At 37.1% G+C, this 15,901-nt stretch overlaps 1 protein-coding gene across 1 annotated transcript in view; it reads left to right on the forward strand.

Annotated features, from left to right (window-relative positions):
• LOC101415845 (maltase-glucoamylase) overlaps positions 1 to 15,901 on the forward strand; it is a 217,273-nt gene that overhangs the window by 179,764 nt on the left and 21,608 nt on the right. Inside the window, exons 61-68 of the mRNA XM_058297493.2 lie at positions 2,163 to 2,296; positions 2,440 to 2,474; positions 2,568 to 2,684; positions 3,053 to 3,201; positions 3,827 to 3,911; positions 4,779 to 4,835; positions 5,225 to 5,349; positions 6,244 to 6,332. Of these exons, the coding sequence (XP_058153476.1) occupies positions 2,163 to 2,296; positions 2,440 to 2,474; positions 2,568 to 2,684; positions 3,053 to 3,201; positions 3,827 to 3,911; positions 4,779 to 4,835; positions 5,225 to 5,349; positions 6,244 to 6,332 (791 nt within the window). The remainder of the gene's footprint in view (positions 1 to 2,162; positions 2,297 to 2,439; positions 2,475 to 2,567; positions 2,685 to 3,052; positions 3,202 to 3,826; positions 3,912 to 4,778; positions 4,836 to 5,224; positions 5,350 to 6,243; positions 6,333 to 15,901) is intronic.

Below are 15,901 nucleotides of genomic sequence, written 5' to 3' on the forward strand. Positions count from 1 at the left end.
GCACTCAACTCACCACATGGGCACTGGCTTGCCATGCAGGCACTCACACAGGTACTCAGCTCACCACGTGGGCACTCAGCTGGCCACATGGGCATTTGTGTGGGCACTTGGCTCACTGCACAGGCACTGGCTCACTGTGTGGGACTGGCTTACCGCACAGGCACTCATGTGGGCACTTGGTTTGCCACATAGGCACTTGCCCAGACACTTGGTTTACTGCTTGGGCACTTGGCTCTCCATGAGGGCACTTGTGTGGGCACTTGGCTCACCACGTGGGCACTTGGCTCACCATGTGGACACTGGCTCACCACGCAGGCATGCTATCTCTTCTTCTTTTTCACCAGGTGTCCCCAGAGATTGAACCCGGATCCTCCCATATGGTAGGTGGAGGCCTTATCACTTGAGCCACATCCTCTTCCCTTCTTCCAGTTTTAATGGAGTTGTGTGCCCATCCACTCTAAGATTTGTTTTGGTGTGAAATATAGGAACTGACCTAAATGGATCAGATTCCATAAATAGCTAACTTTTCCTCAGAAATCATCTATTAATAATTCATCCATCTATTTTTTTAATATATTTTTCTATTTTTTCAAAAAAGATTTATTTATTTATTTGTCTCCCCTCCCCCCCCCCCCCCACTCCAGTTGTCTGTTCTCTGTGTCTATTTGCTGTGTCTTCTTTGTCTGCTTCTGTTGTTGTCAGCGGCACGGGAATCTGTGTTTCTTTTTGTTGCGTCATCTCGTTGTGTCAGCTCTCCATGTGTGTGATGCCATTCCTGGGCAGGCTGCACTTTCTTTCATGCTGGGCGGCTCTCCTTAAGGGGCGCACTCCTTGCGCATGGGGCTCCCCTACGCAGGGGACACCCCTGTGTGGCACGGCACTCCTTGCGCTCTTCAGCACTGCGCATGGGCCAGCTCCACATGGGTCAAGAAGGCCCGGGGTTTGAACCGCGGACCTCCCATGTGGTAGACGGACCCCCTAACCACTGGGCCAAGTCCACCACCTCATCCATCTATTGATTTGTGATGCTTCGTTTAGCAAATATTTGGGTTCTCTATATACTAACATAAATTAATAGGATTTCTTTTTTGTTTCATTAAATTGTGTCACACACATTTGCTTTTATTTTCGGAATAGAGAGCACATAGAACATTTGTCTTTAATTGAAGGATATTTAGACACTTTTTAAAAAAAGATATTTCTTTATTCCTCTCCCCTCTCTTGTTGTTTTTGCACTTGCAGTCTGCTTTCTGTGTCCATTTGCTGTATGTTCTTCTGTGTCTGCTTGTCTTCTTTTTAAGCAACATTGGGAACAAACTGGTCCTGGCACTTTCTGGAGTGGGAGAGAGGTGCTCAATCTTTTGTGCCATCTCAGCTCCCTGGTCTGCTGTGTTCTTCCTGTTTCTCCTCTGTGTCTCTTTTTGTCGTGTCATCTTGCTACACCAGCTCTCTGCATGGGCCAGTACTCCTGTGTGGGCCAGTACTCAGCGTGGGCCAACATTTTGCATGGGTCAGCTCTCTGGTTGGGCCAGCTTGCTGTGCAGGCCAGCATGCCTTCGCCAGGAGGCAATGGGAGTTGAACCCTGGACCTCCTATATGGTAGATAGGAGCCCAATCACTTATGTCACATCCTCTTCCCCAGACACATTTATATATGTTTGCTTCTGTGAGCAATATTTATCTAGCTGTTTGAGAAGTAGCAAAGTAGAGTCTATATTACCAAAAAGCTGTAGTCACTGTTATTGAATTCCAGCTCTACCCATTTATTCCTTAATGACAAGTTATCTATTATAACTTCTCTGAGTCTCAATTCCCTCATAGTTAGAAGAAATCAAGAAAAACTTCCTCATGAGTTTTAGAAACACATGAAAATGCCTCTCCTACTCCTTACCTTTGCTCCATTTAGACCACTAGTTAGAGAGATTTTTTTAAAATAGGAAAGCCTTATTCTGGGTGCTGATATATCTTCAGTTGTCCCACTTTGAAGGACTCAGCATCACTTTCATATAGCAAATCTTTCAGGGGAGACACTCTCCAGTTCATAAAGGAATACCACTGCTGTCTCATGCTCTCAGTTACAACAACTCTCTTTAGTGAAGTTCCATGGCTCTCCATTCTCAAATTCATTTCAAATCATCTCCTTTTTTTTTACCTCTAATCAGAGCTGTGCAGGAGGTGACAGGGAAGCGAGGGATCGTCATCACCCGATCCACGTTCCCCTCTTCCGGTCGCTGGGGAGGACACAGGCTGGGAGACAACACTGCTGCTTGGGACCAGCTGAGGAAGTCTATCATTGGTGTGTAGGCTTGTTCCCAGGGCCCTCTGCTGTCAGGGAGGGAACTTAAGGATCCTTGGAAAAGGATTTTCTGAGGAGGGAGGATGAGGAGGGTCGAATGCTCAGGAGTCCCTCACCTGACACAGCCGTGATTCTCTTTGCAGGCATGATGGAGTTCAGCCTCTTTGGCATATCCTATGTAAGTTTTCTTTGGCTCACTCCTAATTACCAAACAGATGGCAATATCTTTCCAAAATTATGAATGGACTTGTTTTATTCCATCTTGTTTTAGACAGGAGCAGATATTTGTGGGTTCTTTCAAGACGCTCAGTCTGAGATGTGTGTTCGCTGGATGCAACTGGGGGCTTTTTACCCCCTTTCACGGAACCACAACACCATTGGGACCAGGGTAGGACATTAGCTCATACCTCAAATGATTTGTGTCACTTAAAATGCAGCCTCCAGATAGTGAAATCTCAATTCGCTGGGGACATCTTCAAAATCATTAAATCCTCATGTCTCAATGAACCATATTCCTTTAGCTTGTTCTTTTCATTTAGGCAGAATTTCACCAAACATATCCCAAGAGGAATGTCTTACTGGAAAATTTTATCACCTGTTCTAGGAGGCTTCCTTGAACTCTTTGAGTTTGCAAAGACTATTCTCTGAATCTCATCTACAATTATCCCTGGTTTAGCAGTGCATAATCTTCATTTGGAATAAAGTTTCAATGACCTTCCTTAGGAAGCTCTGAATATTCTTCTTTTTCTCCTTTAGAGACAAGACCCCATGTCCTGGAATTGTACCTTTAAGAACATCTCCAGAAGTGTCCTGCAGATCAGATACACCCTGTTGCCCTATCTCTACACCCTCATGCACAAGGCCCATGCTGAGGGCAGCACGGTTGTGCGACCTCTTTTCCATGAGTGAGTATCTAACTTGAATCTTGAGTGGTGGCTAATTTTATTCTATATGCTAAAGATTAAAGAAAACAAAAATCCTTCTAAATTAAACTAAAGATTTGTATTGCCTTTTGCCATAAGCTTTCCAGGGCACACATCATAGTTTATTACTCCTGCTAGCACAGTGGCATATATGCCATTGGTCCTTGGTAATTGGCTATTGAATGAAAAAAATTTCTAAATGAAACCATATGGCACAGAATGATTTCTTTCTAGTTTGGGCATGCTAATGGCTATACCTGTCTTATGCAGCAGTTTGGTTATGGACCCAGGCCAAACTGAGCTGAGATCACAAAAGAAGGCATTCCAGGGGGAGATATTTCAGGGCTGAAGGCCATCTTTGCATTTAAAATATGCCATGGAAAAGAAATATAGAGATATTTTATGGGTGAGAATATGTTTAATCCTGCCATTCCTGGAGTTTGAAGAATACGACATGTAGAAAGTAGAGCCATATGTACCTGGTGAAGAGAGACCTAGGGGGAGAGTCAAGGATGGCACACATGCAAGCTGGATTTCTGACTTGGACCTGAGCTGAATGAGCCCCTGTTAGGAGCCCTGATTGTGGTACTTTGGTTTCCCTTTTCAGGTTTGTGTCAGATCAGGAGACCTGGAAGATAGACCGTCAGTTCCTACTAGGCCCAGCCTTCCTGGTCAGCCCAGTCCTGGAGCCTGTGAGTATGGAAGCTCCACTGGGCAAAGGATCCTGCCTAAGAAACATTTGGTGCAGTGGGTGAGGAGAAAAGGACTGGTCTGGGGGTGATGAGGCCCTGGTTTCCTATTTGCCCTCCATCTCTTCCTTTCTGTCTGAGCTAAAGTCCATCCCACACTTTAGGTGTTCTGGGCCTCAGCAACCTCATTTAAAAAATCAGCATAATAATTCTAGTTCATAGGACAATTATGAAGGGGGAAAAAATAACCCTTATGATCTATTTAAAGATATAATCCTTTCTCCGTTATCTGGAGTAAAGAGTAAGGGGCCAATTGGGCAAATAGTGTAAACAGTGCATTACAACACCATGAAAACAAAACTTTTCAGGATGATTGCTTGCAACATGTGTATAATATCGTTTTCCCTCTATAAGAAATCCTCAGACAGTAAAGGCCATTTCTTTATTTCCTGTTGATGACTAAGGTCTTCATTAAAATACTGTTGAATTATATTCTCTACAGATCTTACTACACTAATCAGTAGTTGTGAAGTATTAATATCATAAAACCTAAAGATTTTCCTTCTATACCACACCCAACCTCAATTCAGTCCCTTAGAGAGGGTATGAGGTAAACCTTCAAGTAAACGGGGATTTTATTTTCTAAAAGCCCTGAATCCCAAAGGGCTTTATGGAAGCCGTGAATTTTGGGTAGGTAAATCTTCCCTGTTTGAGAAGGGGGTAAAGAAGGCAGGCTTCCCTAACATTCCTGAATTCTAGAGACGGGCAAGGGAGGCCAAGGTCATTACCGCTGTTTTAACTCCCATACTATGCAAATTGGCTATTCTGCACTAGATAACAAAGTCCATGCCTTGTTGTGTTTCCTTTTAGAACGTCACAAATGTCACTGCATATTTCCCTAAAGCCCGCTGGTATGACTACCACACAGTAAGTCTTTTTTTTGATTGTTTGTACAGTCTGAGAAGGTGGTTGAGTGTAAAAACTTTACATTCTGACAGACCTGATAGGCCAAATTCTAGCTCTGTAGCTCTCTTGATGTGTGGCCTTGGACAAGTCACTTTTAGCCTTGAATAGTTTTCTCACCTCCAAATGGGGCAAGGCCACTTCCCTCTCAGGATTGTTGCAGAATAGCACATGAAACATCTCACTGTGGCCTCCTGAGTGTTCTTTATGTGGCAGTTTTTATCTTTCTTTCTATCACCACTATTCACCATAGTGGCTAAAGATAGATGCTAGTGCACTCTTGCAATTGTGCTGTCAACTATAGTTTTTTTAAAAATATCTTCTCTTGCTGGACAATAAATTTTCCTTTCTAGGGAAAAAGAACAGACTATGTAGGTCAGATGATAAACTTGACTGCTCCCCTTGACCACATTTACCTTCATGTCAGAGGAGGCTACATACTGCCTTGGCAAGAGCCTGCAATTAACACTCACTACAGGTAAGGAGATGAGGAATCTGACAGCTGCAGTACACATATATAATGAGGCTACTTTATTGGGAGCTTCCCCACCTTTATCAGAGCTTTGTAGGCAAATAAACCAAGTTACAGACAGGTTTTAGTGGTTTGACTCTGTGAGTGCTTCTGAATTGAAGCTGGGGAAAATGAGTTCATCGAGTCAGTCTTGAGGAGCTCTTTATCTGTAGGGCTGTGTCAAAAGTCTGGGGAAAAACCTATGGCGGCATCATGTACTTTGTTCCATGCTATAAAAAAAAATGCATTGGGAACTTAATGAGATCTTTGTCCTGTAGAGAGAAAATAACTGTTAGTTTGTGGTGTAAAGCCTAGCTTCAAAGGGTGCTCTGAGCTGGGTCTGGAAAAATCGTTAAGATTTGAATGTGTAAAGACAGGGGAGAGATATATTCTGGGAGGATTAGAGAACTGAACGTGACAAATGAGTCGAGTTTGGGAAATACTAAGCCATTCAGTTTAGCTGGAGCATTGATAAGGAAGGGGGATAAAATAAATAAAAGTCAAGCAGGTTGGGATCAGATCATGGAGAATTATGAACGACAGACTAACCACTTTTGATTTGGATTTTATTTTGAATCAAACTGTAAACTATGTAAACTAGGTTTTCGGTGCTTTTCTTCCTAAGGAAGTGTGTATACTTGGTTTTTACAAGTTGAAATTATATTTTAATTACATTTTAAAACATTTTATCATGAACTTTCCAGCATCATATGTTTCATCCCATTTTACCTATTTTTAGAAAATTATGTGTGTATATTTAAAATACTGCAGTTTCCCCTGGATAAGTAATATTTTCAACAGAAGCTGACTCTCATTTTACAATCTACAATCTAGAGAAAAATAACTTTCTTTTTTTGACAGTCGACAAAAATTTATTGGATTGACTGTGGCTTTGGATGACAATGGGAAAGCTCGAGGTCAGATGTTCTGGGATGATGGACAAAGCATTGGTGAGTATGAAATTTCCAGAGTCCCTGTACATCATTCAGAAATACTATACTATAGTGTGGAATACCACCATTAGTATGAAATGAAAACCTACCTCTGGTTTCCCTATTGTTAATAAGGCAATGATGATGGGAGAATTTTTGTAAATTTTGTCTCCCCTTATTTACTATACTAATTGGCATAGACCAGGGAATGGTCCCTAACTTTACAGGTTTAGGATTCATGTTATGGATTCAGCTAGGTATGATCAAGCTCTGTATAACTATCTCACGCTGATAAAACAATGTGTAAAACAACAGCAGGCTGATAGTGAATTCATTTTCAGTGGGACATAGAGTTGGCTCCATTATTTGGGCCAACAATCTGTACAAACCACCCTTTTTATCATAATTAGTCCAAATCAGGAAACAAATTACAGCTTAGAAAAAATTTTGGTGACCAGAAAAAGGGAACTAAGTACTGCCCCAAAGTTATTCCTATCAACAAAATATTCCTTTGTATGCTTTCTTTCTCCAATCTTGGCATATAAGAGTTCTCCTTTAGGTAATTGGCACTTGTCATTTTAATGAGAACACTCTCTTCCTCAGACATTTCTATAGAAACACTGACACAGCACAACCAACTGTCTCTCATTTTCAATACTTATCACTGTGGACCCATCATTCTAATCTTATAACAAGTTACATTTTCTGAAATTATAGCACATTTTTCTTTAGTAACATTTTAAAGTTTTCCTCCTTTTAGTTTTCATTGTAACTGTAATATAGTCTCATTAAATAAAAAATTTCAAAGATAGAAAACTAGACTAAAAGTAAACACAACCATTTTCAATATTTGTTATTTTATATTACATAAGAAAATGCTTAAATTTTTATAGTTGAAAACATACCACATATTTGTGAATCCTGTTTATTTTCACCTAATATAATGACAGAAACATGTCTAGATATTATTACTTACTCTTTATAAACATCATTGTGTGTATTCCATTGAATGGATATACCATAATTTATGCAACTTTCTACAGTTACTCTTTTTTTTTTGAGGATGCATGTGCCGTTTATTTGGTGCCCATGTGTACAGTTACTCTTTATGCAGAATGTTTTTCATTTTCATTGTTATAAATAACAGCTTTGAGTGTTAACCTTTGTTCACATTTCAAATTATCTCCAAGAGATAAATTCCCAGAAATATCTTCTCATTAATTTTATTGTTATAATTTATGTAAATGTAATTCATCCATTTAAAGTATATAGTTCTACAAGTATTCAGTTGTATAACCACCATCACAATCAAGAAATAGAATATTTTCATAACCCAAAAGTTTCCCTTATACCTCTACTTGGTCAAGAGCAACCCCAGTTTCTAGGCCCTGGCAACAACTGATCTGCTTTCCCTTGTTATATATTAGATTTGACTTCTCTGGCTTTCATCTAAATAGAACCAAGCAGTATGTACTCTTTTAGTGTTAAGCTTCTTTTGCTCAGGGAAAAAATGCTTTTGAAATTCACCCATATTTCATCTAGAAGTAGTTAATTACATTTATCCATTGTGTGACTATCCCACAATTTGTCTACTCATTCAGTTATTGAGGAATATTTAAGTTGTTTCATTTTTTGAACTTTATAAATAAATCTGCTATGATTATTTGAGTATCAGTCATCATGTGATCCAAAGTTTTTCATCTGTCTTGGGTAAAAACTTAGAAGTGGAGAGACAAACAATCAGGGAGTGGAGGTGGCTCAAGTGATTGGTATCTCCCTCCCACTTGGGAGGTGCTGGGTTTGGTTCCCAGTGCTTCCTAGAAAGAAGAATAGAAAGCAGACAGAGTGCAAACAATGAGGATGGGGGGAGGGAGAAATAGATAAATAAATAAATAAAATAAATCTAAAAAAAGGAAACCTAGGAGTGGAATTTCTGGACTGAGCCATATGATAAATATGTTTAACTTCTGAAGAAATTGACAAATTATTTTCTAAAGTGTCTGAGCTATTTTCTATTACTATCAGCAATAAATGAGAGTTATGTTTTCCAAATTATCACCAATATTTAGTATTGTCCATTTTAAAAATTTCAACCATTCTTGAATATGTGTAATGCATCTCATTATGGATTTAATTTGCATTTTCTTGATGACTAGTTAAGCATCATATCATGTGCCCATTGGCCATTTGTATATCTTTTTATGTGAAGTATCAGAACACCTTTGCCCAATTTTTATTTTGTTGCTTATCTGTTTGTTATTGAATTGTAAGAGCTCTGTACATCATTCCTTTAGCAGATGTATGATTTGCATCTCCTTGTCTGTTGCTTCCCTTTTCAGTTCCATTGTGGCATCTTACAAATAGCAAAGTTAAATGTTGGTGAAGTCCAATGTATTGTTTTTCTTTTATGAGTTGTACATTTTGTGTCTTGACCTAAACCAAGATTACAAATAATTTTCCAATTTTTTTAGAAGTTCTACAGTTTTAGCATTTATATTTACAGTAAACACCTATTTTGTATTAATTTTTATATGTGGTGTAAGGTAAAGGACATGGTTCAGTTTCCCCCATATATTTATTTGGTTGTTCCAGCACCACTTTTTTGAAAGTACAATCTTTCCCTTATTTTATATCTTAATATTTCTGTTAAATATCAATAGATCATATATGACTGAGAGTATATGTTTGGATTACTCATATTGTCCCACTGATTTAAATGTGTATTCTTATACCCGTGTAATACTGCCTTGACTAATGCAGCTTTATATTAAGTCATGAAATCAGGTAGAGCAAGTTACCCTACTTTGTTCTCCTTTTACAAAATTGCTTGCGAAAAGTCTCCTTTGCATTTCTATATAGATTTTAAAATCAACTTGTCAATTTCTACCTAAAACAACCTGCTGAGATTTTTATTGGGATTGCATTAATTCTAGAGGCCAATTTTGGTTGGTCAGTCTATCTATCTATCTATCTATCTATCTATCTACTCACCTACCTAATCATCTATCATTTAGCTATCATTTATCAATGTATATAATAATCTTCATTGCTTACATCTTTAATTTCTCTCAGTGACGTGTTATAATTTGCAGTATATGGGTCTTGCATATGTTTTGTTAAATGAATCCTAAGTATTTCTAAGCTTTTGATGGTTTTGCAGATGGTATTGTAAATGGCATTTTAAATGCTTCTCCGCAGTATATGGATAATACATAACAGGCCTTTATACATTTAATGTATATAAGAGAGATTTTTTCCAACTGCTTTAGGTACCCATTTATGGTGGAACATGGCAAAAGGGAAGGCTATGAAGGAATTAGGTGATTTCTCTTTTCATAGGTCAATTAAGTTTTTGAAATTTTAAAAGCAATAGTCATTCTGATAAGTCAATTGTATGGAGGATGTGGCATTTTGCAATAAAATAAACATGGGTTCCAATGCCATCTCAATTATTTTCTAGTTTTGTGTCTTTTAGCAAGTAACTTCATATCTCTTTGTCTAGAAAGGAAGTTTTGTGTACATGGATGATGAGAAAGAAATCATGGTTAAAGGAATTAACCACCATGCTGAGGTAGTCAACACAATAGCAGCATTCTCCTCAAGGTGACTACAGATTATGTATTGTCAGAACATGCTAAGTGTCTAGTTGGGTGATTAGGCAGGAAATAATACCATTATCATGGCATGGAATATGAATGATAAAGCCAGTTTAGTGGATGATGAGAAATAATGAGGCTAATACTACAGACTTTGAGTTTAAGTTACCTGTAGGGTTTCCTGGTGGAGATGGCTAGTACAAAGTTTGGAAATATGGGTGTAGTAATTGAAAGATTGATGAGGAGTGGAGCGATAGATCTGAGAGTACAAAGATAAAGAGAAATCATACATTGTATTTAAAAATTAACTAGAAAAAATTAAAAAGACGTATTTTATAAAAAAGAAAATGCTTTTTGTCCCCACTTCTGGGACCTGACTAATTTTTTTGATAACAGATTTATTGAGATATAATTCAATTACCATACAATTCACCCATTTAAAGTGTACAGTTCATTGGTTTTTAGTACACATAAAGTCACAGAGCCCTATAACCAGCACCACAATCAGTATTAGAGCATTTCATCACCACAAGAATAATAAACCCCATATCCTTTAGCTATTACCCCTTAGTGTCTCCATTCTTCCCATCTACGCAGCTCCAGCTCTAGAAATCCACTAATCTACTTTCTGTAGATTTATTTATTCTGTGTATTTCATATAAATGGAATCATATAATATGTGGTCTTTTGTCCTGGCTTCTTTCATTTTGCATAAATTTTCAAAGTTTATCCATATTGTACTATGTAGCAGTACTCCATTACTTTTATGACTGAATAATAGTCATTTCTGGATATACCACATTTTTATAGTTAAGATGGATGCTGGGATTGTTTCCACTTTTTGGCTATTATGAATAATGCCACTATAAACAATTGTGTATAAGTTTTGTGTAGACATTTTTTCATTTCTCTTGGGTACATACTCTAGAGTGATAACTCTAACTTCTTGAGGAACTGTCAAACTGTTTTCCAAAGATGCTGTACAATTTATATTCCTACCAGGAGAGTATGAGGGTTCCAATTTCTTCACATCTTTTTCAAGACTTATTATCTGTCTTTTTGATTATAGCCATCTTAGTGGGTGTGAAATGGTACCTCATTGTGATTAAAATTTACAGTGCCCTAATGGCTAATGTTATTGAGCATCTTTCCATGCACTTACTGGCCTTTAGTATATCTTCTTTGGAGAAATGTGCATCAATATCCTTGCCCATTTTTAATTAGGTTGTCTTTTTATTATTGAATTGAAAAAATACTTTCTATATTCTAGATGCAAGTCACTTGTGAGATATATGATTTGCAAATATTTTCTCCCATTTAGTGATTTGTCTTTTCATTTTTTTGATCGTGTCCTTTGAAGGACAAATGCTTTTCATTTATCTATTTTTTTCTTTAGTTGCTTCATGTTTTTATGTTATACTTAAGAAACCATTGCCCAATCCAAGATCATGAAGATTTCTTGTAAGAATTTTATAGTTTTAGCTGTTACATTTAGGTTTTTGATACATTTTGAGTTAATTTTCATATGTAGTTGAGGTGGTGATCTAATTTCATTCTTTGGCATATGGATATCTAGGTATTCCAGCACCATTTGATGAAAAGACAATTCTTTCCCCATTGAGTTGTTTTTGCACCTTTGTAGGAAATCAAATTACCATAAATGTGAGAGCTTTTCTCTGGAATCTCAAATCTACCACATTGTCTTCATTGTATTGCTTTGTAGTAAGTTTTGAAATTAGGAAATGTCAGCCCTTCAACTTTGCTCTTTTTTCAAAGGAAGTGACATTTTTATGGCATAAACTTTTATTTTAAATTTTGACATAATTTCAGATGTACAGAAAAATTTCAAGAGTAGTACGTAGAATTCCTATATACTCTTCACCCAACTTCCCCACATGTTAATATTGTACTATATTTGCTTTTTCCCTTTAATCTCTTTCTCTCTATACATCCATATTTTTTGAATAATTTGAATGTAAGTTGCTGACATGATGCCCTCTCCCTTAAGTAATTTAGTATAAACTTTAAAAAAAATTAATATTTATTTTTATTAGAGAAGCTGTAAGCTTACAAAACAATCATGCATAAAGTGCAGGATTCCCATACATTACCTCTCCACCAACACCTTGGATTGCTGTGGAATATTTATTACAGATTATGAAAGAACATCATCAGACTATTACCACTAACTATGGTGCATACCTTACATCTGGTATATTTTTCCATACACTTCCAATTATTAACATCATACATTAATATTGTACATTTGTTATAGTTCATGAGAGAACTCTCTCGTATTTGTACTGTTAACCACAGTCCATTGTCTACCACATGATTCACTGTGTTATATAGTCCCATGCCTTGTACAGTCTATCCAAAGTATACACTCAGTGGCTCTCACTTTCATAATAGAGTTTTACCATCATCACCTCAGTAAATTTTTGAGCATTTTCTTTAGCTCTAAAGAAAAATTCTGATAGCCCCTATTATTGACCCTTAATGTTGATATAATACCTTCTTTGACATTGATGCATGAATATTGCAATATTACTACTATATATAGTCCATAAGTTACATTAATTGTATTTTTCCATTGCACCACTGTATGCTTACCACCTTGCAATAGTGACATACATTCATTTGTTCCAGTTCATAGGAGGACATTCTTGTATTTGTACTATTAACCACAATCCTCACCCACCTCTGGGTTCACTATGTTATTCAGTCCCTAGGTTATTCTCCAGCTTTCTTTCAATTAACACTTATGTCCCTACCCTACCCCTTTCATCTACAATCCCATTTATAAACCAGTGGTGTTACACTCACTATAATGTGTTAACTTCCATATTTCCACACTTCTATAATCAAGCTAATTAGATACTCTACGTACATTAAGCACCAGTATTCCTTCTCAGCCTTCATTCTATATCCTAGTACCATATAATCTAGGTTTTAACTCCACATGTTTGTTCTTCATATTTAGTTCATATTAGTGAGACGTACGAAATTTATTCTTTTGTGTCCTGATTATTTCACTCATCATGGTGTCCTCAAGTTTCATCCATGTCATCAAATATGTCCCAATTTCATTTCTTCCTACAGCAACATAGTCTTCCATCCTATGTATATACTAAACTTTGTTTATCAGTTCATCAGTTGATGGACACTTGGGTTGTTTCCATCTTTTGGTAATTATGAATAATGCTACAATGAATATCAGTGTGCAAATGTCTGTTTGCATAACTGTTTTGATTTCTAGATATATTTCTAGTAGAGGGATGGCTGGGTCATACGGCAATTCTGTATTTAGCTTCCTGAGGAACTGCCAAACTGTCTTCCACAGAGGCCGCACCATTCTACATTCTCACCAACATTGAAGGAGGGATTCTATTTCTCCACATCCTCTCCAGCACTTATTGTTTTCTTCTTCTATTTTTTAAATAATCGCCATTCTATGACATATGAGATGATATCTCATTTTAGTTTTGATTTGCATTTCTGTAATAGCTAGTGATAATGAAATTTTTCTTTTCATATGCTTTTTGCCCATTTGATTTCCTCTTTGGAGAAATGTCTATTTAAATCTTTTGTCCATTTTTAAATTGGATTACTTTCCATTTTATTGTTGAGTGGTATGATCTCTTTATATAGCATGGAAATCAAACTCTTATAGGATATGTGGTGTCCAAATATTTTCTCCCATTGAGTGGGCTACCTTTTCACCTTCTTGACAAAGTCTGTTGATGCACAGACGTGTTTAAGTTTGAGGAGATTCCATTTATCCATTTATTCTTTCATTGCTTATGCTTTGGGTGTAAGGTTTAAGAAACTACCACCTACCACAAGATCTTGAAGATGATTTCCTACATTTTCTTCTAAGAGTTTTATGATTGTAACTTTTATATTTAGATCCTTGATCCTTTTTATTTTCTCTCTTTATTTATTTTTAATGTTACATTAAAAAAATATAAGCGGTCCCCATATACCACTCCACTCCCCTCACCCCACTCCACCCACATCAACAACCTCTTTCATCAAGTGGGACATTCATTGCACTTGGTGAATACATTTTGGAGCACTGCTGCACCACATAGATAATGGTTTACATTGTAGTTTACACTGTCTCGCAGTCCACCCAGTGGGCCATGGCAGAGCATACAATGCCCAGCATCTGTCCCTGCAGTACCACCCAGGACAACTCCAAGTCCTGAAAATGCCCCCACATCATATCTCTCCTTCCCTCTCCCTACCCTCAGCAAATACTGTGGCCACTTTCTCTACATTAATGCTACATTTTCTTCCATTACTAATCACAATAGTTCCGTAGTAGAATATCAGTAAGTCCACTCTAATCCATACTCTATTCCTCCGTCCTGTGAACCCTGGGATGGTTATGTCCACTCCATCTCTATATTGAGAGGGGGCTTAGATTCCACATGGATGATGGATGCAATTCTGCTGCTTGCAGTTGTAGGCACTCTTGGCTCCCTGGTGTGTGGCTGACTTTCTTCACCTTCCTTTTAGCTGGCCGGGGTAAATCCAATAATCCAGAGGGTAGGAGTTGCCTTTTGAATTAATTTTTGTATTCAAAGCGAGATAGGGGTCCTCTTTCTTTCTTTTGGATATGGATATCCAGTTCTCCTAGCACCACTTGTTGAATAGACTGTTATGCCCCCACTGGGTGGGCTTGACAGCCTTGTCAAAAATCACTTGATCATAGATGTGAGGGTCTATTTCTGAACCATCAATTTACTTCTGTTGGTCTATATGTCTATCTTTATGCCAGTACCATGCTGTTTTTTCTACTGTAGCTAAGTAATATGATTTAAAGTCAGGAAGTAAGAGTCTTCCAATTTTTTTCTTCTGTTTAAGGACATTTTGGTAATTTGGGGGCAATTTACCCTTCCAAATAAATTTGAAAATTGTGCTTTCCATTTCTTTTAAAAAGACTGATGGAATTTTTGTCAAGATTGCTTTGAATCTGTAGGGTAGAATTGACATCTTAATGATATTTAGTCTTCCAATCCATGAACACAGAATATTCTTCAATTTATTTATATCTTCCTTGATTTATTTTAGCAATGCCTTGTAATTTTCTGAATACAAAGTGCTTTATGTTTTTGGATAAATTTATTCCTAAAAATTTGATTCTTTTAGTTGCTATTGCAAATGGAATTTGTTCCTGATATCCTCTTTAGATTGCTCATTAGTAGTGTAAAGAAACATTACTGATTTTTGCATATTAATCCTGTACCTTCCCTCTCTGCTGAACTCCTTTTTATTAGCTCTAGTAGCTTTCTGGGCTTTCTAGGTATAGGATCATATCATCTGCAAATAGCAAAAGTTTCTTCTTCCAATTTGGACACATTTTATTTCTTTTTCATGTCTGATTACTCTAACTAGAACCTCTAGCCTTATACTAAATAATGTTGGGCATACTTGTCTTGTTCCCAATCTCAATAGGAAAGCTTTCAGTCTTTGACCATTGAGTACATTGTTAGCTGTGGGTTTTTCAAATATGCTTCATATCATATTGAGAACATTTCCTTCAATTTTTATCTTTTGGAGTATTTATATTAAGAATGTATGCTGTATTTTGTCAAATGCCTTTTCTGCATCAATCAAAATAATCATGTTATTTTTCTTTTTTGATTTTTTGACGTGATGTATTACACTGATTTATTTTCTTGAGTTGAATCACTCTTGCATGCCTGGTATAAAACATACTTAATCATGATTGTGATAGTTTGAGATTATTTTATGAATCCCAAAAAAAGAAAGATTATATGTGCAAATTAATGTATTCTTCTGGGTGTGATACCCTTTGATTGCATTAAATTCAGTTGAGGGGCCTTTGATTAGATTCCTTGATATGATCAGTTTAGGACTTTGGATTGGTCTAAGCCAGTGAGGCTTGATGCAGGTTGAGTCCCCACCCGCTTGCTGGGTTTGATATAAACAGACTCACATGGACAAAGACAGAGGAAAAAA

The sequence above is a fragment of the Dasypus novemcinctus genome, chromosome 5, assembly GCF_030445035.2.
Source record: "Dasypus novemcinctus isolate mDasNov1 chromosome 5, mDasNov1.1.hap2, whole genome shotgun sequence".
Taxonomy (NCBI): domain Eukaryota; kingdom Metazoa; phylum Chordata; class Mammalia; order Cingulata; family Dasypodidae; genus Dasypus; species Dasypus novemcinctus.